The following is a 26,246-nucleotide window of genomic DNA, read 5'->3' on the forward strand; positions in this document are numbered from 1 at the left end:
GACCTGGAAGCTGCATCCTCGGACTCTGGAAAGTTTAAATCTAGGTAGTGAAATGCCGTTGGATTTGGAGGATCTGGTGGATCTTGTCGGACTTATTCTAGTGAATCTCTCGGATAGATAGCATGGTGCCGCATTGTTTAGACATTTATATACAAGTGAAGCCACTTTTAGCTGGATTTTCTCGTGGGTCGAGAGCCGTTATCTGCTCTTCTGATTTAAGAAATGTGGGCTCTCCTGGATATACCTAGTGCTGCTCTAAGAGCGTTATTCTGGAGGAGTTGGATTCTTTTGATGGTTTCCTTATTGGCCCCAATGTAAAGAGAGTTGCAATAATCCCACGATAATAATCTCAGTCTCATCATTCAGTCATAGTCCGTGGGTGTATAAAAATATAAGGGAAGCCTGATTAACGTCTATGGTCCTCCAGGCGGTTCAACAATAGGATAGGGGGAGGGTGGACCAACTAGACCAAAGATGACAGCTGACTTTCTTAAATCAAAGTAGCATCATATTTAATGTACAATTAAAAACGCAATTATGCAGAAAGAGTTAGCGAATTAGGCTCGATGTACAAAAAACCACATCCCTCCATATACTATTCATTCATAACTTACAAAAGGCATTCATCATGCTGTAAGGACATGAGCCTTAGTAATATGTCTAGGGTTACAGCTTTGTTTATATGCTCCCATTGTTTACTAATACTCACTATTATCTTTTTGTTCTTATGAGAACAGCTCAGCAAGGTGTATGTCAGACTGGACTGTCCACATGTTTAAGTTCGCGATATGTAGGCCGGCAGGACAGGAAAAAAACCATGGAGGAAAAAAGTCACCTTCTTTGTCGCATAACCCCAGTGGAAACTAGAGGTTACTCAATACTAAAATTCGCTTACTTTCAATGGCCGCCAGCTTGACTTGGTAGCTGTTGATGTACGAGCGCATATACGCGTAGTCAGGCTGTGGCTAAGGGCTGGAAGAATAGAAGGACAGCGTAAGTGGCGGTCCTGTTCAAACAGCATGGAATGCCTAGTAAAAGCGTGCGATAGCAGGGTTAATCCATCTTACCTTCTGCCAATTGATTTGTGGCGCCGGCTGTAGAGGTCCGTGCTTGTGACCTGCGTCTGGTGTCTGGAAAGGTGCATCTGCCGTTGCTAGGGATACATGAGTGTGCGTCTCGGATTGGATGCTGATCCATATCACATGTACACATAGAATTATGGGTAATGTAGCCCTGATGAAAATGACTTGTGCACGAAGTGCGGGTGGCGTTTTCACCTCACGTTTGCGTAATGTCACGGGATCCTTGGGATGATTCTGCTTATACTGTTGGTGACTGTTGCCCTATTGTCACACTTGGTTTAGTAGCCCATCTGCGTTACATGTCCACAAGTAATTGTGGGCCATTTAGTTCTCATAGGGAGTGGCTCACAGAACCTCATAGTGCAGATGAAATTTCCTTAGGCCTGATTAAGTCGGGGTACGTATAATCCTGCGGGGTTGTAGATATACCGATATGCATTTGCATGCCTCCTCAAACTGCTGGGTCCACGGTCCTGTAATAGGAATCGCACACCAGACAAACACCTTGTTGATCATTTCTGCAAAAACAATCATAAAGACACAGAAATGAAACGGTTTGTATTACAAACCATACACACACAAACCAGAGGCGGCGACATAGCAAGTGCCCTGCACCGTCTAGAGCAAAAACTTATCTATTCTTTAGACACAGTAAAGCAAGGTTTGAACATTTGAACATTTTAGTAGAATGGAATGTATTAAACAGCAAATAATGTAACAGACTGGATGGTCATTCCGTAAAAAACAACACCACATCACTTGTAAGTTATGTTGAGGACCCATAAGAATGACATTGTGCCATTTAAGTATGTATTCTTTTCCCCGCCCATGGACCAAACAGTTTGAGGAGGTATGCAAATACATATCAGTATATCTACAACCCCGCAGGATTATGCGTACCCAGACCTAATCAGGCCTAAGGAAATGTCATCCGCACTGTGAGGTTCTGTGAGCCACTCCCCATTAGGACTACATGGCCCAGAATTACTTGTGGACATGTAACGCTGATCAGCTACTAAACGAAGCGTGACATTAGAGCAACAGTATGAGCATAATCATCCCAAGGATCCCATGACATTACGTAAAGTTGAGTTGAAAACACCACCCGCACTTCGTGCACAAGTAATTTTCATCAGGACTACATTGCCCACAATTCCATATGTATACGCAATATGGATCGGCATTCAATCAGGGCAGCAACATAACATAATTCCAAGGATCCCGTGACATTACATGAATGCCGGGAATCCTTCGAGTTCGGGTGAGAACGTCACCTGCACCCTGTGCACGAGTCATTTTCATCAGGACTACATTATCCATAATTCTATGCGTACACGTGATATGGATCAGCATCCAATCCGAGAGGCGCACTTATGTATCCCTAGCAATGGCAGATACACCGTTCCAGACACCAGATGCAGGTCACAAGTATGGACCTCTGCAGCCGGCGCCACAGATCAATTGGCAGAAGTTAAGATGGATTAACCCTGCCATCGCACGCTTTTACTGGCCATTCTATGCCGTTTGAACCGGACCGCCACTTACGCTGTCCTTCTATTCTTCCAGCCCTTAGCCACAGCCTGACGACGCATATATGCGCTCGTACAGTAACCGCTACCAAGTCAAACTGGCGGCCATTGAAAGTAAGAGAATGTTTGTATTGAGTAACATGAAGTCTCCATTGAGGGAACTCAACCGAAACACATGTCGACAACAGTTTTCTACCCCTGAACATGGACAGAGGGTCACATTGCAAAATAAGAGTGTTAAACTGACATTTGTTTGACTATAATTTGTGATATCAATGTTATATCACCAGTTTGTCCTAATGTATGCGAGTATGATGAATGCCTTTGTAAATTATGAATGAATGGTATATGGAGGGATGTGTTTTTTTTTGTACATTGAGGCTAATTCACTAACCTTCTGCATAATTGTGTTTGTACATTATTTCTTAAATCATAGTAGCATCATATTTAATAAGCGGTCATCTTTGGTCTAGTTGGTCCACCCTCCCCCTATCCTACAGTCCGTGGGAGGCCATCCATGACTGAATGATGAGATACACCCTGTTCAACAAGGCCAAATCCTTGTCATAATCACCAGTAAGTGGTAGGAGAATCGGATTATCATCTGCATAATTCGTGTAGGTGATACCAAGAAGGTCCAGAACATCGAAAACTGGCTTCTTGAAGAGGTTATATAGGGTGGGAGAAACACAAGATCCCTGGGGCACTCCGCATGTAATGGGGATAGAATCTGCCGCCGCAGTTGTGGGAAAAGACTCTCATGGTGCTATTATTAAGAAAGGATTGAATCCATGCTATGGCTTCTTCAGAGAAGTGAGCAGTCACGTCCAGGTGCCTTCATAGGACCTTGTGGTCAACAAGGTCGAATGCAGCTGATTGGTCCATAAGGAGGAGTAAGGCTGATTTCCCTTTATCCCTGAGCTCGTCGATCTGTGCCTTTAGGTCTATTAAGGCTGTTTCGGTCCTGTGCTGGGGTCGGAAACCAGACTGACGTGCTCTTAGCAGGTGGTTGGTTTCTAGGTGTTTTTGTATTTGTGAGTACGCCATTTTATCTATGATTTTTTATAAGAAAGGGCACTGTTGTAATTGGGCGATAATAAGTAGGTATGGCCGGGTCTAGTGTCTGTTTTTTGAGTAAGGGGAGTACCCAGGATTCTTTTAGGTTACCTGGTATGGACCACGTGGCGAATGAGGCATTAATACGTTTCGAAATGAAGGGAGCCAAGGCTCTGGCTGCATCCTTTATCAGTTGGGCTGGGCATTGGCCTCCCTGATAATTGGAGGGTTTGAGTGATAGTATAATTTTTACTGTCTCAATGATGGACACTTTGGAGAACTTAAAGCAAGGGGGGGTAGGTGGTTTTTAGGAGGTGTAGTGGGAATTTTAGGCGTAGTATCTGGGCTAAGTGGCGCCTTTTTCTTGGCAATTTTGGATTGGAGAGTTGTGACTTTATAGGCCAAAGCTTGCATACACCATAATTTATCTTTAACACAATTGTCTGCCACTGGGATGGGCGATTCTATTTCTTTCAAGATGATAAAGAGTTCCTTCAAGCTTGAGTTGGCTTGGGATATTCTAGTGTTGTAAATTTCCCATTTTGCCAGCAGTATTTTCTTTTTGTAGAGGACAGATATATCCCCGAGAATGATTTTATTTTCATCAGAAGGTTGTAATCTCCATGCAACCTCGCATTGTCTTTTTTTAGTACAAAGTGTTTTCAGGTGCGGTGTGTACCAGGAGTTGAGATGGGCTTTGGGTTTGCTTTATCTCATTTTAAGCGGCGCAATTGAATCAAGTGCGGTGGACATAATCATACTGTACCAATTCACCAAAGCTTCGGGGCCCAGGTTATCTGGCAGCAAATTGAGTTTAGGGAGGATCAATGGGAGTAGATTGTCCGGGGTGATTTTTTTTTGTTCCTTGTCGGAATGGGCGGTGCCAGCTGGGAGGTAGTGGAGGTAGGTCTATTAGTTGCTAGCGCAAATGTTATAAGGTTGTGTGTAAGGCTCTGCGTTTGGCTCCTCCCCCTTTGCGGCCCTCGAAGCTCCGCTCTTTCTCCTGCTCCAATGCCTCACCACCTGGATCTCGCAGGTGGCTCGTCCTCCCAGTTAACGCTCTTTCTTCGCGGTAGATTTCTTGGCCGTCGCAGGTCGGATGTTCACCAGAGTTGGACAAAGCAATCTTCTACCCTTCACAGATGAGGATTTCTTCCGTCTGTCACCGGGTGCCTCCGGTGCGGATAGATTCCCGTTACGATTTGGCCCGGATCGGAGCTCCTCAATCAGGCAGCCATTACGTGACTGCGCAACTGTCAGAATCCACCTATTCATGCAACCAGGCTGCTTTGTGCAAGGAGAAGAACGTCTCCATGCACCATGGCATGATCCACGCCAGGGAGATCACGCGCTCGACTTAATCTACAGATTTTCTCCTCATACACGGAAAGCACAGTTTCTTTTGCTGTGGGGGTTGCCATAGAAACTGGGGAAGCCATGGCATGCGCGTCACAGAGCCAGAGCGATAATACACGACTGTGCCGATCACGTGACACAGAGGACTTAAGACTGCCCGCTCCCATAATCCGGCGCTTCCGATTGAAGTTGTTTTCCGGCACCCCTTCTGAACTCTCGTCTTGTTTTGATCTCCTGCTACTGACCCGTATCCGTTATCTGGACCCTGCTTTTGCCCACTCCATCTGTGCTGTGTATGCTACGAACGGTATTTGCCCCTGCCTGCTATGCTCCACGTTTTTGTACCTCGCTGCTCACCCAATGCCGACTACGGATTTTGCCTTTTGGAACGCTTTGCCTCCTTCCTGCATACGGAACTGCCTGCACGTTACCGAACCTTCCTTTCTTACTGGGATTCCAATGCCGCTTCACGTCAGTCTCATCTGTGGACTACCTCTGTGCTTCAATTACCTTCCGTGCACGGACTCGAGACTTCCTAAAATGTACTCACCTGGAAGGTTAGGTGTCCTTGTGCCGTCGAGTTAGGTAATTGGACTTTGCATTCCGCTTGTAGATTATTGGGACATTGCAGAACTTCCACCTGCCTATTTACATACGCCTGGTAAGAAAGACTCTTACCGTCCATAGTCCTTACTATTTCCATCACTTACGCTTATTGGGCTCTACTCTGATTCTAGGCATAACTTATCCTGGGAAGAACTAGGGGAATCTGCTGTACAACTACCACGCCTGCTCTTACCACACAGCACCCATTTAAGGAACCCCTCTGCTTGAATAGAGGTTAGCCTAACCTGGTTTTGTCTTGTCCTCTGCTTGTGCTTACCTGTGCCGAACGTTACACCAGTGTTTCTTGTTTTGCAGCCGGTGGTGTGTGTCCTCAGTCTTCCAGACACCTCTGATTGTTATTTCAGAAACAGAGGGGTACATTGGTGGGAAGTACTAGTCGTCAACTTGAACAAGTTCAGCTGCCATCCTTTGCCTTCAGCTTGGGATTCCGCCTATCATGTTGAGAGGCAGAATAGGGGGTGAATCCTAACAGCAACAGCACCCCCCCCCCCTGTAATCCAAATGTTTTACAGCAATATATGTTTCTCGATGTGTCAAATTTCCCACAAACCCAGTACCCTGGTTGGGTGGTCTGGTCTCAGGTTGTCATGCCCCGACCCTGCCCTGGTGTGGATTTTCTTAGCCAGTCTGTTAAAAACTGTATGTGCGTAGAGGCCTTGTGCATCTGCTGGCTGACCAGCTCTCGAGTTACTCATCCTACATCTGCTTGGCCTCTGTACTTTTATGTGTGACCTCTGCACCCATGTAAAGGGAGCAGAGTGTGCAGACACTGTCGGACGTGTAAGAGCACCATTCCAGCACCCTCAATGGAGCAGGAGATTGATTGGTTGTAATGTGACAGTGCCGTACAGGGGGTAAAGGAAGAGGACCAGGGTATCCTCCTCATATCAACCTGGGTCAATCGTCGTCTAGCTTTTGAGGAATCAGGCCCCCTTGCTCACCCCTAGATTGAACAAGGTGCCTTTGTCACAGCACCATGCCTCTGGAACAAGTGCCCAGCAAAGATAAGACTGTTTCCCCCCACCCTCCCCAACCTACACTTCTAGAATGACCCGAAGATCTTCTCTTCAACAAACATCTGAACAAACACGGATCACTCCAATCAACCCTATTTTTCCCTTACCAGAGCTCCAAATCCTTTGCTCTCCATATCAGCAAAGCTCTTCTGATGCCTATTCATCCCCAAGATGCACCCCCCCCATTTAAAAAACAAACGTTGCTTTATACTTTATAAATCTCATACATAACTTGTGTCTTTCCCAATAAAAGTCAAAATCAAAATCCTTATAATAAAGACCTTCCATTTTAAACACATAGATTAACTTCTTACGGTAAAAGAACACTTAAAAACATTAAAAGAGGCGGTTCTCGATTTCCCTGAACAATCTGACACCATAATAAATTACCACTTCTCTGAGATCGGTTTGCCGGTAAAAGCCTCAATGGACAACGTGCTGACACAAAATGGATCAGTTTTAGTTTATTAAAAACGTACACTCTACCAACATCCATCCAAAAGCATAGAAATTGTTAAAAATAATATGCTTGATTATCACTATCCTGTGGGTGCAAACCAACTAGAGGAGCTGTGTTTATCTAAATCCTACAATACTACACATACATAAATGCTCCATTAAAAAAGAGACAATACAAAAGCAGGACCACAAATGGTTAACTTGTATGACATAAAAAGCGTAGCCTTACTGACCATCAACAACTAGCATGCAGCAATGTTGAAAAATTAATTATTATTTTCATTAATTGTTTTACCATGGGTGAAAGGAGAATCAATCGCAACATGCAACAGTTAACAGTCCGTACAATGCCCACAATTTCAAAATAATTTAAAAAGCTCAATGTTAACATTAAGAAAAATTAGAAGTCCAACTACTCAAGAATCTCCTGGTAAACACACTTCAAATGACTTGGCCTCTATAGGTGATCCCATTGTACAAAATGAAGGAAGCTCAAATGGCAATGCACCATAGTTGCCGCAATGAGCGAGGCAAAATTAAATACTAGAACAAAAATACATTTTGTGAAAATCCATCATGTATGTTGCTACAATTTGTAAAAAAACAGCAACCAACGCTGTAATACAATAAACGGTAAGGCGGGTAGGGTGAAAGCTACTTTTAAAGTTATATCAGTTTTTTGGAAGGAACATTTAATAATCCATTAGCTAGTGTAGTGTCATCATCATCTATGGTTTGAGCCTTTCAGGCTATACAGTCTTTAAGAACTTTGAGATTGCATAATATAGATTTGGTAAGATTATCCCCCCCAACCATAACAAAATCGCATGATATGCACGTATCACTCACACATCATGAAATTAATTTGGGATCAAAGAGGACTTTGGCCTTATTGTCCTTACTCAAAATGTGAAGCAACTACTTTTGTTGAAATGGCTGTAAAGAGTGCTGATCCGGACATTGGAATGATAACTAATGGTTTGTCCCTCTCAAATCAACGAGGATATGTTAAAAGCAACTAATGGCATTTGCAGCTGCCATTACTCAAATTACGGGGGCCCAGCCTGCCGCAGGAAATGTCATACCAAAGACAAATGGCAACCGGTAGAATCATGACTCCAGATTTACGTTCATGTCCTGGAATTCCTGTGGGATAAGAAATGTTCTCTCATGGGTCCTGCAGTTAGATGAAGGGACTCGTCCAGAAGTCATTCAACAGGACACCATGCACACAACTCATTTTGATGTGGAAGGTTATGAATCATATCCAAAAAGCCAAGAGAGGGATGTTGGGGAGACCATCAGGTGGCCTCACTGTGTTCATCAATAAGTCAAGCAAAATATCCTTTAATCTTATTCACAACGATGAAGCCATCCTAGCTGTGAAACTCACTTTTCAAGGTACATCGATGGTGTGTGCCTTGGTTATATGTATATATTGGAATAAAACGACCGTAACATTTTATGATATGTACAATCAGTTGGATATGATATAGGAACGAGCAATTATTCGCACTTGCCATGGCTAGACAGATAATTATGGAAGACATTTGGGTGAACCCATGTCTATCACTATGCGCAATGGGAAGAAATGGGTGGACTATTTTATGACTTGGGACATCCAAATGGTGCTTCCGGCAACTAATGCATACAATTATACATGGACATGGGGTAGCTCTAGGTCTTTTATAGATTATTTCTTTGTTTCCTCAGCAGTCTATACAGAGGTGGAGCCAGTCCGCATTTGTGATTTAGGCTTTGGTGACCATTTGGCTCTCCTATTGACCTTGAACATTCCTAATTGTCGCTACTAAGCGTGGCCCATTTTGACCCTATTAGAAATAGATAGACATCCAAATTCAGTGCGATGGGACCCAAAAACCTGCCAGGAGTTAATCTTAAGAATTTGTTAGGACCCATTGATAGTAATTATAGTAAGCCAGGACGCTTACCTAAACGCATTAGCGGAGCAGGGGAATGCTAGGCGCATACATTTCCATGTCAGTTGTATTGCTAATAAAAAATAAAAAAAGAACTGTTACTCTACCTTCTAGGCACATTCATTCCTTTAACTTGACTATTGATCATTTTAGGAAAGTTAAGAATAAACATATACGGCAGCTTCGACCACTAAACTTTGAGTTGAACTTCTAACTGTACCATAAACGTATTATCAATCAGGCTTATAGAAACAGGATCAAAAGCTTAAAAAAAATGACCTACTCATAGCAGATAATCATTGCATGATGCATGATCTATTGAAAAATGACACTAGACAAGTATGGACCATGCTTAGAACTATCACATGTGCTTCAGAGTCGAGTCCTACAAGGAACCTGCAATATCCGCTGCGATGTGGGTTGTTTATCTCGAAGGTAAATATTGTTCGCAATTGAGATTTGCTTATACCCCTGTAGGAATTTCAACAAATTGATTTTGAGTAAGTCTCCTTGGCCGTTTGAAGATATTGTAGATGTGATTCACAAGATCAAGGGTTCAAGGGCTCCTAGGCTTGATGGCCTCCCGCCATATCTTATGAAAGAAGACCCAGAATTGTGGGCAAATATTTTGAAAATTTAATTTGATAAATATATCCGTCAGGTTGTATTCCTCCCATATGGTGTTCTGCTAACATAATTCCCCATCTATAAAAAAGGTAGGGCTGATGACCCTGAAAACTTTAAGCCCATAGGACGCTTCATCCAGGATTTTCACTTTATTGATCCTGGATGCAATCTTTTGTCCCGGTTTCAAGTGGGGTTTCAGCAAAATATGGGGTGTCCCCTCTATGCAACTATCATAGCACACTTGTACAAACAAACCTCAATTTCAATTCAGGGCCAGTGTACATGGCGGTCCTGGATTTTACGGCCGCGTTTGATACGGTTTAAGGAATGTATTGTGGGAGAAAATCATCCAGCAGGGCTTCCCTTTACATCATCTGGTTGCGATGATTGCGTTGTTGCATAAAACAAACTATAAAATAAGGTTCCGTCAAGATGGGGCCCTTACCGATCCTGTGATTGCCGAGTTGGGCCTTAAACATGGTTGCAACATGGCCCACGTGCTTTTTAATTGATTGGAGTGAAGCCATTATATATCCAGTCAAATTAGGCAAATTGGTCCTCCAGACGAAACTGAACCCGTTTGTGCGATTCACTCGCAAACACAACTTAAGTGTCAATTCTTCCAAATCTTTGATCATCTCATTTGCAGATGGTAAAAGAAAAACTTGTAGATTTACTTGGCCCCTGGAGGATTCATATATTGTATGTACTTCATCAATCCGTTATTTGGGATATACCCTTTGTGACCGGTATTCTGTTGCGATATTGAAGTAGCTCCTTAATGATAAATTAAAACCCTTAACTTCCCAAATGAAAATCATTCTACACAAATATTGTAAATTCTCTCTACTTCCCATCATTCAATTCTATCTGCTAAAGGGGGAACAGATTATCCTATACTCTTTGGAAATTTGTGTAATGGAGATGGATGCATTTTTGGCTATCATGCAGGGTAAGCAGTGGAAGAATGTATTGGGTCTAGCACTTTCCATACCTAACGATTTGATTTGTCATGAACTTGGTTTGTTACCCTTGTCGGCTAAATGGCAGTGGCGCATGCTAAATAATTATGCGAAAATATTGACTCCGCCCAAGCACTCCATGTACGAGAGCTACATCATATGATAATGGAGGGTCGGCCTTCCTCCATTTTAAAATTCTCAAATAAAATGAACTTAATTCTGGCAGCAATAACTAACTAAAGAGGAATTAGGAGCCAGACTTCCGTGTTGTAAAACAAAATTCCAGCTCTATCATTGGTGTCTGTCAGACATAATTTGTATTAGTAAGGCCTATTATGAATATGTTAAATTTAGGAGGAGATGGGGATATCGGGCAATGTATATTCTGAAATGTCCTTGTGGGAAAACCAGGAAAACCTATATGCGTTGCAAACTTAACCAACTCCTCACCAATGAAAGAGTTGAACACTGGGATAAAAAGGTTGCCAATGTGGACAATGGGAGTGGTCGATTTTGTAATATCCCAAAGCAACTGGAAACGTTGAAACACTTGGTGATATAGTGTGTGCATTTTGAAGACCTTATGACAGGTACAATAGGCAATTACTTAGCTTTTAACACCGTTCTGTCTAGAGCAACATTATGGAGACGATGCACGTGCGGGAAGAGTTTAAAGCTGGTCCTTAAATTGATGCAACTAGTATGTTTTATTGATGAAAATCTCCTCGAAAAGCGAACTGTTTGATATGCTCCGATTAGTCGGGTCAACCTCCTATTTAAGTTTAATGAGAAGTCAGTTTTAATGATGTTATGAGGTGGTTCATGTAGTTATATTTTTTGTTGGTTTGTCTTAAAGGAACAATAGTTCTTGTCGAAATGTGCTTAAATGAAAATATTTGATGTATTTTATAAATGTATAGTTTTTGTAAAGGTCTGTTGCAACTCAGATACAATAAAATATGGACAAATACTTGAATAATATGGAACTAAAAACAGCATCCCCAATAATATACTTTTAAACCATCAATTAATAACACATTTGTATGGCACTAATATACTATGGGAACAGAAGGATATATTACAATCAATGAAGAGGAAAAAAAGCAGCAAGTACTGTCCATATTTGCATATTGCAAAACCTTTAGTTCAATGATAAAGAAAAATATTTCCTTAGTACTTATACAAACTGTAGACAAAAGCCAACATCAGCCTAACTAGTGAAATTGCTGCCAAGAAAAAAGAAAGTTCCATGAATTACAATTCAGTTTCTTGAACGCCTGGAGAAGCCAACATGCTAAAATGTGTTCATTATAATGTTGAGACATTGAACAGAAATTTAAATGTAGTACAATCATGGGAGAAAAATGCCTAAGGTTGCATGTCAACAACTTGTCCATAGAGTTCAAAAATTAGGTTTGACAACATTGAAGATATGCAAACAATAAAAAACAGTTACTGTATGTTTTCACCTGAAAAGAAATATATGTAATAAGAAAACAATGTCCAGTCATAACAGCATATGCTACGACTATACATAAATCATAAGTGTGAAATTAGAAAGAATTGTAGGGGTTGAATGTAAAGTGTTCACAGATGCAATGAGCCTTGTTGCACTTTCAAGAATATGCACATCTGATGGATTTCATGTGTCCAAATTTGAACCAGATAAAATCAGTGCACATATTCAATGTGTCAAATAATGTAATAGATTTAATTCTTTATACTCATCTCACTTACCGCTTATTGGCACACACAACAAACAAAAAAATAAGCAAACCCGGTAGACTGACAAGAGCTTTAAAAAAGATAAAGCTCCAACAAATGTCATGGGTAAAAAAGTACATTTAATGCACTGTTCGAATGTAGCGCCTAATGCAATAGCCTTAAATAATAGACTCACAGTTTTTGCAAATAACACAGGTGCAAACTTATGCTAATGTCATTACATTTACTCCTGTAAATAACACATTTAATAAAAACAAAATCTAATACCTTAAATAAATTAAGGTCAATCCAACTACGGGTCACACCTGATTTTATCAGCCGAAGGGAGGCTTACTCAAAGTCAGGGCAAAAGGATCCACTTTCTAAAGAAATAGAGTAGGTCACACAGCCCCATCTATCACCTATGAGCATGAAATCGACCACATTATTTCAACAATTGAATTAATCAGATACAGCTCATACTTTTCTTTTACACAAAAACACATTTTTACACAATACCTGTATTCATTATATAAACTCACAGAAAAACAATATAGTACTAACTATTTAAAATGTCTCCAAGAAAGTGGTTTAAAGTAGATTAATTTTAGCAGCCAAGAAAGTCCAAGTGCTTCAAAGATATTGAACATGAAAAACCTTGGTTTGTACAGAGGAAACATGAAAAACAGCCAGTGTTCAACAAAACGCACAGTACTCTTTCTTCTTTTGAGTTTACATGCAATTGACCCATACCTAATTTTGCCATCAGTACCACAGACTTATCTGGCTTACGGGTATGCGGGTCATTAGACAAACTACACAGTCTTATGGCCAACATTTTAACTCTCAAGGCTTTTTAGTGTCCTCATTGGATGAAAGAAATAAAAATATATATATATATATATTTTAAAAAACAAAAATGATGTTGACACTATTTTTCTGCCCAACATTAAAAGAAGTAGACACGTCCCGAGTGTCTCCCACTTCAACTCAGATGGGCCTTTATCAGGAAGAAGCAATCACAAAAGTGGCGGTAAATCCTGTACACCCTTTGGCCAGGAGACATTCCAGCAAGACAAACTTTTTTAATGCTTCATGAGATAGACTGGTGAAAAAGAATGCATTTGTATCCTTAGTCTTTTGTGTTACTTTTTTGTCTTTGCCCCACCGAGAACGCTACCATAACTTGCATTCATACAATCCCTGTGCTTGCACTTTTTCCAGTCATGTCTGACGATGCAAGAGTCGCTATCACCGTCAAGAAACTCAAGTCAACTCATCTATAAATACCCTTTTAATGACATTACTACAAACCCTGACAAAGTCCATTCATGTACACCTGTACTTCTTGCCATCGATTATCAATTTCAGCAACAAATGTTAACACACCAGGAACAACAGGATCCACACATTGTTGGTGGCTGGGAATTTTTTCGAACACTGAACATCCCACAACCAATGTTAAACACTTAACTGGGGTCAGTTGTACAAACTTTAAACAAGGCCCTTTGTGAAAAGTTAAACACCAATTCATTGATAATGAAGACCGTACTAATGTATATACCAAATGTAGATCAAATAACTTTTAAACACATGATTTATGCAACGAGATGTGTGCACAATGTAATACACCAATAAAGAAAACAATTAACATAACTAATTATGCAGATTACTTAATATGCACATACACGGTCCTAGGCAAAGATGCCCACACATTATGGAATTTAGATCAGGTAAGTGGAATTTGTGACTCAGGACATTAAGGCCTTTCTAATAGGGTTAAACTAGGTTAAATGTGCATACCATCTGTAAAGCAACCACCAGTGGGGGGTGTCTGTACTCCTGCTCTCTATATGGCAGCGGAGAGGCACAGAGGACCACAGCCAAGATTCTCTATTACGGTAGCAATGGACGAGCAATCAAGGCCTACCTTCTCAGGAGGAGATGCGGGCTGGTTCTTAAGTACAGTGTAGTCCCCAAGCACCCACAAAGGAATGTCTACACACTGTATTAGTTAAAACACAGTCTTTATATAAATAAGGTTTAAGGTTATATACACTATCATGATAATACACTTTGGGCTCCGACTATTCTAAAATGGTAAACATATACAGTTCTAGGTGGTACCACAATTACTCTGATTACATTAAAATGCATCAACTGTACTTAGTTCAAATAGCATACGAATCAACACAGCAAAACGATATCAACAATAGACTTAGGAGGAAGACAAGTTGGTTAGACAACTGGCAGAATACCAAGCCCCTACCACTAGGCACAGTTCGGTATGGAGGATTCCCCCATCTGGCCAACCTGTAAATAAAGATATATCGTACAAGCCCAGTCCATATATTGTAATTAGAGTCTTATCTTCTTCTATAGTTCTGCAACCCAAATGTACCTTGTGTTATAGAGTTCTTCGTCGGGGAATCGACGGGCCCTTCTTGATTGTACTGCCTTTCAGGTAGGAGCCACGGGTCATCAAACTTACGGGATGAAGAAAGGATCAACGTTGTCTTTGAGGCAGAACCTTAAGTCCTTGCGGTGCTCGGTGACGAACGATTGAAAACGTCCTGCAACAGGGGAGTCTAAAGGTCTTCGGGTGGCGGGAAACCCACCGGCAGATTCTCCTCGATCGTGAGCGGCCTTGACTTTCTCCGGCAGGACGAAATGCAGTGAACAATGATGAACAAGGGAGTCCTTGGATCAAAATGTCCGGTCGGCGGCTCTTTGTTCTCCTTGGTGGCCCCCTTCTATGGTCGGCAGCCTTTTGTAGGTCTACCAGGGAGCTTTGGCAAAGATCAGATTGTGCACAATGGTCCCTCGTAGCTCGGAAGAGGTCTCCTTACCAGGTCATTTCTTAGATCAGTTCTTGAAGACACAGCAGCTTTCAGATTACACGGAAGGGACCAGCAGTTCACCACCTTCCTCTGACTCGGCTTCAAGAGTAAGCATCAAGTATCAACTTCAGCTTCTGAACGATTTCTAGCAGTGAGAGGCCCCCAGATATACTGTTGATCGCCCATTCACTCCGCTGGGTCACACTCAGGCAACCAATCACTCAGAAGGGCATTCAGGCAGTCAGTCAGCCAATCAGGCGCACAGTGCATTCAGGCCATTCTTCTCCATCCAGACACTCAACACAGAATGTGGATTCGGACAAGTACTCTGCCATTCAGCACTACACAGTGCATTCATACCAGTTTCGGGCAGGGCTGTCTCAGTCATTGTGTCAAACACCAGATACTAGACACCCATAACACAAAATGCATATTCGTCACATGCTCCATTATCCCAAGTCCCACCCCACGGGCGTACCCACAACATACAGTCATTGGGAAGGCTCTAGCCAGTCTGGCCTGGACTTTCTCACACAACAGCCAGTCAGGGGAAAGGCACAGAATCAGGGCTTCCCGGGACTTCGGGAATCCAAGCTAACAGGTGATGGAGAGCAAGAGTCCACGGGGGCCATATTGTCTCCATCAGGAATCCACCGATTCCAATGGCAGGGCCTGGGCATCCCAAAATGGAGGGCGCTCAGGGCACCTGTCAATTCAGCATGAAGCTGCCACCAGCCCGTACCCTGCTCTGTGGCCCACACATGGGTGCCCAAAAACATACACTAGGAGTACAGGCTCGTACTCCCACCCATGGGTGCCATAAGGGTATCCCAAGGGTCTTCTTACCAAACCAAATACAGGAAGAGCTGCACCGCCAGGAGTACCACATGAAGTCCTCTGTGGAAAACAAGACAGAACACATGATAAAAAGCATTAAAGGCCAAGGAAATGGAGGCCCTGTCCCTCCAATGCATTTACAGCATCACACCATCCCGATAAACGTTTGCTGCAGCACCTCCCTCTTGAATCAACTCTTTCCTATAGGCATTGATCTAACCCCACCTTCCGCAAAGAGAAACAAAGGTGTGTGTGTGTGTGGGTGTTTGTGTTGAGGAGGGTGAGGGACATCTTATATCTTAAGGGCACACACACTTGATACCCCACCCTAAACCAAAGCAATGAGTCCAAGAATCTTTGGTCACTACCCCCTTAATCGCAATCACAACCCATAGCTTGATATACTGCTACTGCAGTGATCAAACTAAGCCTGTGTATCGCCTTCAAATCACCTTTTCCTGTTCAACCTCGCTGGATTCAGAATAAACAAGTATCATTGCAAGAGCATGGCAAAGGTACTTGTGGGCTAGTCTATGAAAAGGTTGCACATTCCTTAGCAGACACAGACACTATATGAGCAGCATCACAAATGTACAAGTGTTCAAACATGGATAGAGGGGCCAGATATGAAACAATAAGGAAGTACATATTCCATGGCACAGATCGAGGATACAAATTGGCTATGTTTGAATACATGCAGCTTCCTTGTGACTTTCCAGAGACTACAAAAGGAGCTTTCTTGAACTAAATAACAGTTACGGGCTGACAATTTGGAGATATATTTAGGGACAGGCAATTTTGACATTATGATATTGATAAGTTGACCAGGATCACACACTTTGCAGACTGGGCTCAAATCCTAGCTTTACCATTTAATCAATTTCATTGCTTAAACAGTGTTGCCCTCTTTTTGTAAAGTAATTGTTTGTGAATGTTTGACTTGCATGAACTAAACTAATGCCATGATTTGTAGGCCATACTTGAAAAGTACACAAGAGAACACAATGATATATGACCAGTTTTTACAACCCCTGTTTGAAGGCAAGAAACTTTTCCTTCACCATAAGGATGTTAGTTTTTATAACTAGCGCCTTCTGTGGTACAAGTATGTTTGTTAGCAGAGTAGGCATTACGTTCAAAGGTTTTATTAACTCTGGGAAGAGAAAAGACTTAGTCTGTCTTGCTACGATTTGGAAGTGTGATCTGGCACATGAACAAAGATCTCTGCAATGAGTGTTTAACATACAGATCTCTTCTGAACCAATTTGGCACTCAAACATATTAATAAGCATCTCAACTTTGCATATTGCAAGTGATTCATTTCACACATGGTGGTCCCAACAAAGGTGTAAGGCCATGTTCCCCTTTTGCCCTTCCATAAAGACATTTCTAGGGCGTGTGTGTTGGGGTAGGTGCATGGCAGTGTGAGGGCTGTGGTGTTCATGTATTGAGGTGCCTCTGTCTGTATCTGTCTCCTCTCTCATATCACTCACCCAAGACATCCAACCACTCGTCAGGAGCCGGTATGGCCTCTGTATCCTCTTCCTCAACATCTTCAGCCTTCTGCAGTCTCAACTCCTCCTCATGGGTATCCAATTTCTTTGTGGCCCCTAAGTCTTCCAGCAGAGGCAGTTCGCTTAAATCATCATCTTCACTGTCTATGATTTCAAAATCCTCTCCACTGTCTAGCACTGAAGGTGTCTTTTTTGGTTTGCTTTGACTATCTGAAGACAGAAGTGCACTGCTTCCACTTGCCTCAGAGTCACACGAATCAATGATTTCTGGCTGGGTCTCCTCGAGGGAAGCCATTCGAGCGTTAGGGAAAGATTCCAAGAAACAGCTAAAAATGTAAATAGGAGAAAGGTCAGCAATCCATACATGGATGGCCATAGTAGTATAAGACATGTCATGCAAAAGATCTTTAATATTTATTAACACCCATCAGGCTTCTAATCAAAATGAAAGATTATTTAGTTGCATAACTTCATAGTGCCTTAAGTAATAAATAGTGACACGGATACCAACATTTCTTCAGTGCATTCACAAAGGGTGCTCATGCTTGCAAACTCGCGTAACATTATGAGGTAGATCTCAGGATGATCAAACTGATTTCCGGTCGCAACTAACTCAAATCCCATTACTGGGTTTACTACAAAACTAAGAACTTCGATAAGACACTGTATAGTACTTCACAACTGCCTGCCATGTACAAATTGCATTTCACACCTGTAGATCACAACAATACCAGTAAATGGAGTAGCACTTCGGTCAACATGTTCAAAGCCACTTGTATGAATACTGTACATCTGTACCATTTGTTAGAATAAGAGGTATGTTACTAAAGGATGCTAAGGCACAGTAGACACATTTCATCTAACTTGCAGCCTGATACAACACTGCACCAACAACCTAATTATGTACTTCCGTTATTTTCTAATCCAATGGAACCCTTCTAAATAACGGGCAGTGAAAAAATGGTCAAGGTTTGCCAGTGCATGCCACCTAAAAAGTAAGGCAGTTGTAACAACCAAACCAATCTCAAGAGAATGAGTGACAATACCAAGTTCCCCTTAATTATGCCCATGCCATTCATAACAAGCGACCTTACAACCGTGATGAACTTAATCTCTTTAGATAAATGACTCGCCTGTGTCACTAAATTAAAGACTTAAAACACTTCGGAGTGATGTAAGGGAAAGGGAATACATCATTGAATAAAGAAAACAAAATAGAGGGGTAAGCTCATGATTTAACCCCTTCCCCTTAAATCACTCTGAAATGTTTTAAGTGTTCCATTTAGAGAAGAGTTTTTTTATCTAAAGATGTGGAGTCCATCAAGATTAAGGTTGCTTGTTATGAATGCCATGGGCATAATTACAGGGAACGTAGTATCCCCCTTGCATATTAATATCCTGAATTATGTAGAAAGATTGTCTTTAGAATGGAATTGGTATTTTATCCTTCACAGTGAAAGCTACAAATTCCCTTTTACTACTAAAGAGAATATTGTTGTAGGAAACAAATTGTATTGTATTCGTCATTTATATTGTGCCCTTTCCCCATTTGTATGGTCTCAATGCACTTTTTGGTTGGAACGCCCTCGGAGACGAAGTCCATGTGTGGGAGATTCCAAGAGTTAAGTTTTAAAATAAGTCTGTGCATTTTACCCGGTTCCGTCTTGGTGGGCATGCTAGGGTCCAGTAAGCAGCCCTGAGGTCAGGCACGTGGACGGGTGTTGTTGGTGGTTTAGGATAGAGTGCTAGTGCTGCAGACTCAATGTGATCCCAGCTGGACCAACATTTTCATAGGTTGTCACTGTATAATAATGGCAGAGGTGTTGATGTATGTCAGGAGTTTCAGTGTGGACGGCTATGCAAGCTGCTAGACTGGAAGTGCATAGCCATTGCTGCATTCTATTGTGCATGGATGGGTGTCCACAGACGTGGCGCAAGATATACATACATTAAACTCAGATGGAGTTCATCTTTTTTTCTAGGTTCAACGCGATTAGCTGGTCTCGCCATTTGTGGTCTCCCCAGATTGAGAGCCCGAGCAGTGGAAGAAGCGCCCGGAGGGACAGAGGCAGTGGTGTATGCTCATCCGGGGGTAATCTTGGGGGGTGGGGGTGGGGGGGCGTCGAATGGAAGATCGTACTCAATTCTTCGCCGGTGTTGTGATCAGGAAAGCCGACCAGGCTGATCCTAAACAGAATGACAACAAAGAACTCCACCTGCAACTTTACAAACAGCTGTTAACTAAACAAACATGTAAGTTGATCAACTGCCAACAGACAAGCACGTGAATGGATTCTAAATCAGCAAATTGTGGGGTTTTATTTAAAATAAAATGTCATTGTACCCGGGCATGCTTTAGCAACAACTTAAGGTTCACCATTCCACAGTATCATGGAATGTAGAGGAACCAGGTTTTGGTGGCAGCAGCATAAAAGCAGAGTTTCTGGCACCCCCCTTCCTTGAAGAGCCTTTTCAAATACTCCTTTGGCTGTCAAAGAGGTTCGATGCAAGGCATCTAACCACCTGAAAGAGCAGCAATAGGTCTAATCCAGCCAAAGACCCAAATGTGAGAGTGAACCAAGCCTTGACCCAGAAGAAAGGCTCCTGGCTATTATGGGCTGTTGGCCGGTCCACAAAGCAGCTCAAAGGAGCAGTTTGCAATTAAATGGATCACAAAAGAATTCAGAGATGGGCAGATTAATCAGTGTATAGGGTCTCCGATGCGGATATAATTGCAGCACTAGAAAGAAAAAGGGTTTTCTTTTTCTGCCAAGATAAATACTGCCAACATCAGGATCTCCAATTAGTAATATTTCTGTGTGCAAACCAATGATGGCATCAGAGGATTTCTGGAGGCATACTAAAGCAGCAAGCCTGTAGAATTTCTCCAAATGGTACTTGCCCAGATGAGGAATTAAGATTACACAGGTGTAGAAGCGCAGGGAGTCTTCATTCTATTAAAGACAAAGAGGCGAGCATTATGCTAGAACTTCCTCTACTCGTGCTCTTCAGCAGTTTCAAAACTCACAAATGTATCCATAATCAAAACAAGAAAAAACATTCAATGTTTTTCCTCCCCCCACCCTCTACGTGGACTCCAACTCCCTATGCCCAGTCCCACACCTGTAGTCCACTCAGCACTCCATGCTCCTCATAGGTCACTTCCTGCAGGCTGCCTTCTTCTTTCTTGAAATGCTGTGTACGGTCCCAAAACACTGAACGGTCTCTGAGGCAAATGAGATTATGCCAACCAGAACACGTGGTCTGATCAACTGCAAACTTGGTCCAACCTCGTCCACTCCTTACGGAACTCGAAACCTGCTCCCTCACACGCTCTGCAGTGTTCAGGCCTTCTTCTGTTCCTCCCCTGCATGAGAAACAAATGCCATATTAGGGGGGGAATACACAGCCACATGTGTACAAATAGGAACTTCATAAAGCATAATATAACATGATCTCATATCTGCACTCCATATGGCGGGTGGGAATAATGCTTGCCTCTTTGTCTTTAATAGAATCACGACTCCATGCCCTTTTTACGCCTGGGTAATCTTCATTCTATGTCAAGACTGGAGGCGAGCATTATGCTTGTTCAAAGCTACTTACAACTGTCACTGCTACTGACATTATTCGCTTAATATAAAACACTCTAAAGTATGCATCTTTAGGCCAATCTGCTGCACGCGATAGGTCTTGCCGACTCGCCCCTTATACGAAAGCCTTGGACGCCATTGCACGTCTCACTGAGTGCACCCTAAACGTGGACAGACCCACCCCTGCCTGTTCCATCACCTCTCTGACCCATTTGTCTATAGTTGCCGAAGCCACCACTTTAAAAGGTTTTTTTTCTCTATATAAGCAGCTGGGTCACCCTGGGTAGTCTAAACTCTTCTGTCCTGTGCTCATACTCTGATACAGGAAGCTACACATAGCTTGAGCTGCCCGGAAAGTAGGGATAGGAGATAACTTTTTAATTGGTCTTCGTCCTTCTTGCTATATTCCAGGAAAAACATCTTTCGGTCTACCTCCAATTTCCTGACATCGGACACCTTTCTGCATGAAACCAGACACAGTAGCATGGCCAACCTCCCGGAAAGCTACACTAGGGACAGATCTTCGCTGCGTGGCCAGCCTAGAAATAGCTCTAGCACTTTGTTGGCATCCCAAGATTGGCCTAGGTATACCTTTGTCTGTCAGAGCAGCTAGATAGTTGAGCACTTGGAGTATAGGGGAAGAAATGGGATGAACGTTGCGCCGGCACCACCAGGAATCCCACTTACGCCATGCTGTGTCATGGAGCCCAGGCCTCCCTGATGAGCTGGGCAGACAGTCCTGAAATTGCCAGCTTGCTCCACTTAGCCCTGATACATGCAGGAGAGCAGCGAGAGGGCCCTTTTCATCCTCAGAGGAGGACACTGAACCGTCGGGTCCCGGATCAGGTCCAAATTCCGAGGAAGAATCTGCAGGAAATCCACAGAAGGTCCATCAGATCACCATCACCACTACCACTACCACCTGCTCCCTGCGTACCTTCACTAGCACTATGGCGATCACTGTGAAGGGCAGGAAGGCGTAGCGACTCGCACCTCCCCAGTTGTGCAGAACAGCGCCTGTCCCCAAGGCGTTGGGATTCAGCCTCCAGCTGAAAAATCTGGGACTTAGAGTGTTCAGTCTAGACACAAATAGATCCAGGTCTAATGTCCCCCAGAGTGGCGCTAGTTTCCCTAAGCCTTCTGTCTGAAGCATCCAGTCGCTGGCGTCTAGCAGGTACCTAAACCCCAATCTGCTGTGAAATTCTGCTCCCCCGGGAGGTACTCCGCTCTGACTGAAACTTGGTTCTCAAGGCAGAAATACCAGGAGTCCTTCGCCAACTCGGCCAGCATCCGGGAATTCACCCCCCCCCCTCCCAGGTAATTTATATACCTCACCGCGGACACGTTGTCTATCTCCGGTAGGACGCAGCAGTTCACTTTCCCTCAGGCAAAGGTCTCATTTTTTGCGAAAGACCCTGCTAAGAGTTCCAGACAGTTGATGAAGTTTCAATTCTTCTGGACTACTCTTTCCTCCGGTTTCTAAAAAAACTGCACCTGGCTCCCCAGCCATATCTGCTGGTGTCTGACTCTACAACTAACTCTGCAACATAGCCACAGATCGCGCGCCCGTTCCAGGCTTCTATGTTCTGGAGCCACCACTGCAGCTCAACTCTGCTCTTCAGATCTAAGGGGACCAGCTGGTCAAAGGCTAAAGATGGACACCTCTGTCCGGGGCTAGAATATGAAGGGCTCTGTAGTGTAAGGGCATCGGGGATATCATCTGGATCAAGGACGCTAGCAGGCCTACTACTCTAGCTAGCCCTCACAGCTACTACTTCCTTTCGGAGACATGCTCTGATCTCTTACTTGGTGGCTGAGCTTTTGCGTCTGGAAGCTCCAGGGTCGCCTTCCTGGTATCTATCAAGAAATCTAGGAACACTACCCTTTTCTTGGGGGCTAATTTCGACTTTTCGCAGTTGATGAGACTTCAGGAGCCGCCCCAACCACCAGATCTGCGCTTGCAGCAGCTCTCTCTCTGCTGCTAGTAGTAGAATATCGTCCAGGTAGATCATGCAAACGACCCTCTCCCTGGCCGCTGCTGCTACCGGCCTGATGAGTTTGGTGAATGCCCACTGAGAGAGACCGAACGGCAGCGTCTTAAACTGCCACGTGCTTCCGCCCCACAGAAACCCCTGAAAGGACCCGACCTCCGGTGCCAACAGCACTGTAAAAATAAGTGGCCTTCAAGTCCATTCGCGCCAACCAATCCCCCTTTCGAAGAATGTCCCCTGCGCACTAAGAATGGGTTGCTGATGAACCCGACAGTGCCTGATGGCTCCATCGCCCCCTTGCTTGCTAGCTGGGAAAGCTCCTCCTGGAGGATGCGCTCCTCCTCTTGAGAGAAAACCATCTTCAGAGGGACCATGCGCTGCTCGGTACGCCCTACGAACTCTAGTCTGAACCCTGAATCCTGCTGCTGTCTGTAAGGCCCAGGCATCGCTGGATAGCTTGCGCAACTTGCTTAAGCACAAAGCAGTCTGGAGGGTACTTTGCCCCCTGGCTCCTCGCCTGTTTGGGCTGACTGGTAGCTGGTATATCCGCGTCCCCTGCGGCCTCTGGTGGGTCATCCTCTTGCTCGGAAAAAGAGGTCCGACTCCCAATACTGGGCCATATGGCTTTGGGGACTTCTCTGTGAGGCGTATCTACCGGCTGTGCGACCCTCAATGGCCGGTCCCAGTTAAAAACTCAGCCGGGAAATATCTTTTTATGAACACTTGTGCCTTTTCCAGAGCATAGTATGGTCCTACATACCTGCTCCTCTCTTTCACAAAGGCCTCTCCAAATAAAGGCCCTGGGCTCCTACTCCCAGTTCATAAACGGTGAGGTCCTGCAGCTTGCTGTCAATCTTTACCAGGAGGCTCCTCTGCCTTTCTGATGAGATGGCGCAGTTCGCATTGCTAAGCAAACGCACTGACCTATGCACCCGCCCGCCCAGCGTTGCCATGTCCACCGGCTCCCCATTGTCCATGGACCTCTCTGCCAGATCCATAATTGTTGCTATTGGACCCAACAAATTGAGCACCTTCTCCTGGCAGTTGTGCTGAATGGTCCATATCCTTGCGCATGTTTGATGACAAAAGAGAGCATCTTTGAATTGAGCTCTGGGTATTCTGCCACTCACCCCGCGAGCTCAGGTCGCAGGCACTCTGACTTCTTCCTGGACCTTGTTTTTCTTGTTGCAAAGCCTTTGAGCCATATATTTAGCCACCCAGAGGCATGGCTACCATTCTGACGACCTTGGATGCCTTAACGCATCGTGGTCAAACATGTCCACCAATTTGACCTCAGTCCCTTCTCAGGGTTGGGTCGGACTATCTGGCAATGTTGCTGGCACAGACTCATCACTTCCTGACACCGGATGTGGGTCTCCCATTTTGTCTTCTCCTGAGGATGGGGGTAGGAGGCTTGGCACGTTTGACTGCTGCATATAAGCTTCAGAGTTTATCAAAGGCGCTGGATGCCTCAGGGGTATTCAGTTTCCCCCTTTTATCCTGGCTCGTGGGAGGGGGGAGATTTTCCTCTTCCGAGGCCGTGATACCCCCTGGTCTTGCCCCTCTGCTTGAGGGTGTGTCGCGGGCGTGCTGTAGGGCTCAACTCCTGCACTCTTTAGGGACTCCGGTGAGTCAAGTCTTTCTTGAAGGGGCTTGACACCTTTGTGGCACTGCTAGCGAGTCCACCAACACCCTTTTAAAACTGAGTACAAGGTCAGAGTCCTCCATTTGCTCGCCTTCCTCACTTCACCAGTCGTATTTGCTGTTTGACATTTCACAAATGGGTAGGGTGCCGTTTCACTTGTGCTTATCACCTGAACTTTGCAGGCAGAAGTGCAAACCCCCTGGGGAACTGCTCTCTTTCAGTGGCCGTGCTTGGCTCTATGCGTCTGTCCTGAAGCACTGGCAAACTGCCCTCTTGACTGCAGCTCCTGGACGCTTTTTGCACTTACCAGCTACAGACTGTGTCCAATCTGCAGTGCTGCCTTTCTTCCAATATCTTCGATTTTATTGCTATTATATCTTATTTATTTATTTATTTTCTTTCCTGCTCTCTCGCCAATGGGTGCGGGCTAAAAACAGTCAATGGAGATCCATGGAGTCAGCTGCGCGACAGTTCGTGGTCGCGCCTGTGCAGCTCCTCCACAGAGTTCTCAGATTACGGTGATTCCGAAGGATCTTTTCCGTTGGTGTGGGGCGAGAGAGTCTACACAAGTGAGGTGAATGCCTGACAAACCACACTCGACCCCGGGAGGGCTCACGTCCCCCAGCTCGGAACCAGAACTCCCATTCTCCTTGTCACGGTGCCGGGGACCAGAGCAGGCTCCGGGTCCCTTGCTCTGCCTGCTTTACGTTGGGCAAGGGATTCCCTTGCTGAGCTCCTGATGTGCACCGGCACGCTCGCTGTGCTCTGCGGCTAAACGTCAAGGCGGGCTTAGCAAATTACATGTACACACGCCATACTTTCAATACCAATGCCATCAATTATATCTATCAGACAATAAATGTCAATTAAATGCTGTTCAGATAGTATGAAAATGGGAAACCTCTTAACTTGCTGAAGAGCAGGAAAGAAAGAGGGAGGCACCCTGCAGGAAGTGACCTATGAGGAGCAGGGAGTGCTTAGTGGACTACAGGAGTGAGACTGGGCATAGGGAGTTAAAGTCCATGAAAAAATAGGGAAAAAACATTGAACATTTGTTCTGGTTTGTTTTTATTATGGATACATTTGTGAGTTGTGAAACTGCTGAAGAGCACGAGTAATGGATGTTATAGCAGAATACTCGCCTACGATCTTGACATAGAATCTAGGACTTAGAATGTTTGTAGAGCATGAAAGGGCTCACCACTTTTGACCAAAAACGTACAGAGGTTCAACACTCTAGACCAGGGTCCTGCAACCTTTGCCTACGTTTTGGACAAAACCTCATCAGACATAGCCTGCATAGTTATTGGTGAGGAGTAATGGGAGTCATAGGGAAAAACATCTGAAACCTGGGGCCCAGACCACTGTCCTACACCATTTATCATTAAGTCCCGGCAGTACCCTGTTAAGGAGATGGTCTTCAAGAAGGCAGAGGAGATTCAATCTGATTTTTTGGACAGGCAGAAAA

The 26,246-nt window shown here is 44.0% G+C and overlaps 1 protein-coding gene across 4 annotated transcripts in view; it reads right to left on the minus strand.

The window, feature by feature from the left end:
• FKBP8 (FKBP prolyl isomerase 8) overlaps window positions 1-26,246 on the minus strand; it is a 1,109,098-nt gene that overhangs the window by 867,327 nt on the left and 215,525 nt on the right. For 3 of the 4 annotated variants that reach the window (XM_069649288.1, XM_069649286.1, XM_069649287.1), the window contains one exon: window positions 17,529-17,875. In XM_069649288.1, coding sequence (XP_069505389.1) covers window positions 17,529-17,844 — 316 coding nt within the window. In that variant the 5' untranslated portion in view covers window positions 17,845-17,875. Of the gene's footprint in view, window positions 1-17,528; window positions 17,876-20,672; window positions 20,917-26,246 lie in introns of all 4 variants that reach the window. The other variant, XM_069649289.1, reaches the window with a different exon arrangement.

This window comes from Ambystoma mexicanum, chromosome 1p, assembly GCF_040938575.1.
Source record: "Ambystoma mexicanum isolate Mex_15411 chromosome 1p, UKY_AmexF1_1, whole genome shotgun sequence".
NCBI classification, from domain to species: Eukaryota; Metazoa; Chordata; class Amphibia; order Caudata; family Ambystomatidae; genus Ambystoma; species Ambystoma mexicanum.